At 31.0% G+C, this 4394-nt stretch overlaps 1 protein-coding gene across 4 annotated transcripts in view; it reads right to left on the bottom strand.

The window, feature by feature from the left end:
• LOC100740693 (TGF-beta receptor type-1) overlaps positions 1-4388 on the bottom strand; it is a 70057-nt gene extending 65669 nt beyond the window's left edge. For all 4 annotated transcript variants that reach the window (XM_033324831.1, XM_012394161.3, XM_003485679.4 and 1 more), the window contains exon 1: positions 4103-4388. In XM_033324831.1, coding sequence (XP_033180722.1) covers positions 4103-4187 — 85 coding nt within the window. In that variant the 5' untranslated portion in view covers positions 4188-4388. The remainder of the gene's footprint in view (positions 1-4102) is intronic.
• Positions 4389-4394: the final 6 nt, after the last annotated feature.

Genomic DNA, 4394 nt, shown 5'->3' with positions numbered 1-4394 from the left:
ATTAGTATTACAAATTCACTATTTATGAGATATCAAAGACTTAATATTATTTCTATTATATAGAATATTATATATATATATATATATATATATATATAATTAAAAGCATTGCTGATAATTTATAAAAATATAGGAAACACGACTATGACTAAAAGAATAATAAAAAATTATATATGTATGTATGTACACATACAGTAAGGATCGGGATACCGCAAGAAAAAGAAAATAAACAAAAAAACTTTGAAAATAATCTAATCACGATATGCTAAAGTATACATAATCAAATATACAATAGGACTGTTTCTATCGCGTGCCAATCGAAGACTGCCACTTTTTTCCGTTACGTTGTCTGTATGATCGCGCAGCACCTAGCCACGATTTAACCGTCGCGTCAACTCGCACTTCAAAGATACTTTGTCTCATCGCGGTTACTAATTTCTACATACAAATGTCTGTATAAAACATAAGACATATAACAAAGATAAAGGAAACGTTAGTAACATATACAATGATGAGAGAAACTAAACACAATTTATAAAATTTTCAATATTACACAATATTACAATATTACAAATTACAACCAATGGAGTGACATAAAAATCAACATCACGCCATCTTTCGAAGGCTGACAAACCTTTTTTTACAAAGATACTGCAATACTACACAAGGTATATATGTTTACGCGCTGTTTATGTTGCTTTTGTAATGTGCGTATGATTAATATTATTAATTCAATATTATTGATATTAATAAAATTTATCCTATTGAGGCTCGCCATTTCGAAATGTGCTATTTAATCGAAATAAGACAATTTTTAACGATAATATTTTCCATAATTAAATCGTCATTTCAAGATTCAGGATCATTTCACAGTCATAATAAAGTAGGTCGTTGAACTCGTCTTAACATCGGCTACAACGGTACAAAGTAAAAAATACACAGTGTCATTTTATATGTAGTATCAATGTCAAGATGACCTTAACTTCTTCTCAAAAAAACAATTTTTTTGAAATTTCTTAGCCGATTTTATCCAAAATTTCTGGCCGATTGAAAGCTGATTAACTTTTATTCGAAACATATGACGTTACATGGTACAACCTGTAGATTCTATCAAAAATTGTACAACGCTTTAATTTCAATCAAAAATAAAACAAAAATAAAACACGTTACGCTGTAATATTCTGTAATATTCTATTATATGCAGTAAATTCAGTAAAATACAATATCAATATATAATTCTGTTATGTTAAATATAGATTTTATAACACTTTATAATACAATCTTGTTCTATTCCATAAAAACGTAATGAAAACCACAAAAAAACAAAAAAACATACATGTATAATTATACTTTGTACATATAGTAAAATAAGTAAAGTTGAGTATCTACATAAAATTTTAGTATACATATTCAATACACATAGATTGTATCAGAAATACAGAGACACAACAGAACCACCAGATAGACATGTATTCGCTAGATATTTCACCGTCAGTGTACGCAAATAAAAGTTCTGAATTTAACAAATACATGCATTAGTTTTATCTGAAAAAGTCAAAAAACATATCAGCTTGCAAAGCCTCCCAATTTCAAAGTTCAAATGTCACAATTTTAAAGTGTCACATTGCAAAATAAAAATTACTATTTATCAAATTGACACGGCGAATTGATACAATTATATACAATGAAAATTATCAAATAAAAATTGCAGGGTCTCTTAACTTCAAATATTACGCCGATGCGATTCAAATTATTTGCAAAGTTACCAATGAAAATATCGGAACAAAGTATCCTGAAATATATATTCTTCTGTTGCAAGAGGCAGCAATTTCTTCGAGACGAGTGTGAATGGTATCGAAGGAAGGTCAACAAGACACCGAAAGAGGCAAAAACAAAATGAGATTGATCGTAACGTATCTTAATTAACTATCAACGAAACGTGGCGCTAAAAGGCCGTGCTCTGACTATAAGGATGTGTTTATAATAATAATAAATTCATAGCATACGTAGACTGGTAAGTCGAGGTAACACGACGAAGCAAGCAACATTGGAAAATCAATCATTTGCATACACATTGCACGCACAATTTACCCGAATGATTACGTATCTCGCGAAGACGATTGGATTTCAAAATCACGAGATACCGCTTATCGACGTCTTCGTTATGAAAATAACTACCATGTAATAAAAGTAATTACTGTACCGCGATTTTAAAACCAAGTTTCCATCTTGGGAAAGTTTCTACATAACAAAAATAGCGAGTATTTTTTCTTCTACGTGTAATTCAGATATTTAACGATTTAACTATGAGAGACGAATTAATTTATTAATCTGTAAAGGCTTTTAGTCTTTTCCATAAATTTTTCATTTAGTTAATACATGTATATTTGTCAATGGATTCCTTAATTTTTTAGTTTGAATTAAGTTTAGTTTCAGCTGCCGTTATTTATATTGGACTTTAAGATGAAATATGTTACTGAGAATATGTGTGAACTTATACATGTGTAGGCATATAATAATTTAGATCTTTTTTACCGCCCTTTTAAAGAATTATCTACATAAAAAGTACGATTACATATGATATATGTATTATATTTACACAAATTTGATTAAAACCAAGCATTCTTTAACTTTGTACTATCAAATAATACACTATCATATTTTTAGTGTATTGCATTCTCAATTGATTTTTATATCTTCCACGATGAAATAGTATTTACATATCATTGCTAACATTATAACATAATAATTCTTTTGTACTTAAATTTCATTCTACTTCACTTTTACAACCTCTAATACATTACATCACAAAATTGAATGCTACAATTCGATAGTTTACATTGTTTAAGTTATAACAATAACAAATGTTTATAAAATTATTATTTTAACATTTCGAGAAACATTGTTACAATTTGTATTGTATTTTCAATTATACTGATCTTTAGTTAAATTATATCGTACTACACAGTATTATTTCTGTTTATATTCTAATTTTTCATTTAAGTAACTAATTTATCGGTTCGACTATCTGATTCAGATTGAAAAAAATATTTTTTCAAAGACATAAAAATGATCTAACAATTACAAATAATGAATGTAAAAATCAAGGTACAGTGTGTATCTAACATAACAAGCAATATTATTTATAGAATGACTGTGAATATTATTCAGATTTTCTTTGTGCTTTTACGTAAACATATATAGAATACATTATACCTGAGGCCTGAATGAAATAGGTTAATAATAATTTTATAACAGAACACTACTTTATAGTGGCAAAAAAGGAGTTACCACATAAATTGTGCGTGAAACAGGGAGTTTATATTCATACAGTTTGTGCCGATGAAACATATACCCTTCCGCATACTCGACAAGCCTCGGTACAACAAGATTAATTCGGCCCTTCTGTATTCGCGCATGATGCCGCGTTGCTTACGGCTTACGCAACGTTACGTAGTCCGGAAAGTAAAAAAAAAAAGAAGAAAAGAGGGGAAGAGCAGGAAGAGCGGTCGGGCAGAAGTCGGAAAGAAGAGAAGAATGAGAAACAGGTAGAAACGGATGCACGAATGAAATTAGGGAAGAAAAGATCGACTCGAGAAAGGATCATACAATACATATACTACGTATGTACAATGACTAGAAAAAGTATCGGAACATGCCTTTATATTCAAGTGAAGCCTTTTTTTAGTTCTACAGTTTTTCGTTAAATGCTTGTTCATCAAAAAGTTGTCAAATGACAAACTGATTTTACTCCACTTTTTGCCAGCTTCACCATCTCATTATCTAATTTCATGATTAACTTTCAATTCTCGAGAAACAAATGTCTTATTTCAACAAATTTATTTATTGAGTATGGTATAAGCTATAAACAGTAGCAAATTTTAAAAATACTATCTATAACATCATCATCATTTTTCTGTATATTTAAATTTGCGGAATGATTTATATGATACGAAAACTAATATATCTGGACCTAAGTAATTAGTATGTATATGCTGTAGTAGTTTTTGTAACCACCGTAAAAGAAAGAAGCAACGAGAAATAGAAAGACAGAACGAATGAGAGAGAAACTAAACTGACGGGCAATGGAAGCATTACATACCGTCCACAATGCATGACGTGTGGAATAAACAGAGGAGCGCCAGAGCGAGAAAGCTCGCTATGCCGCCGTCGCACGCGCCTCTCATCTTCCCTCGAGTTTTCCTTGTGATCGTTGGTAGTGGAGGTGGTGGTGGTTGTGGTGGTGATGATGGTGATGGTGATGGTAGTGGTGATGGTGATAGTGATAGCGATAGCGATAGTGATAGTGACAGTGATAGTGATAGTGATGGTGGCGGTCGTCGTCGTCGTTGTCGTCGTCGTCGTCGTCGTCGTCGTCGTCGACGTCGTCGTCG

This window comes from Bombus impatiens, unplaced genomic scaffold, assembly GCF_000188095.3.
Source record: "Bombus impatiens unplaced genomic scaffold, BIMP_2.2 scf_0075, whole genome shotgun sequence".
NCBI lineage: Eukaryota > Metazoa > Arthropoda > Insecta > Hymenoptera > Apidae > Bombus > Bombus impatiens.
Note: the sequence above shows the minus strand (reverse complement) of the source record. Positions and strands in the feature narration are given on the sequence as shown.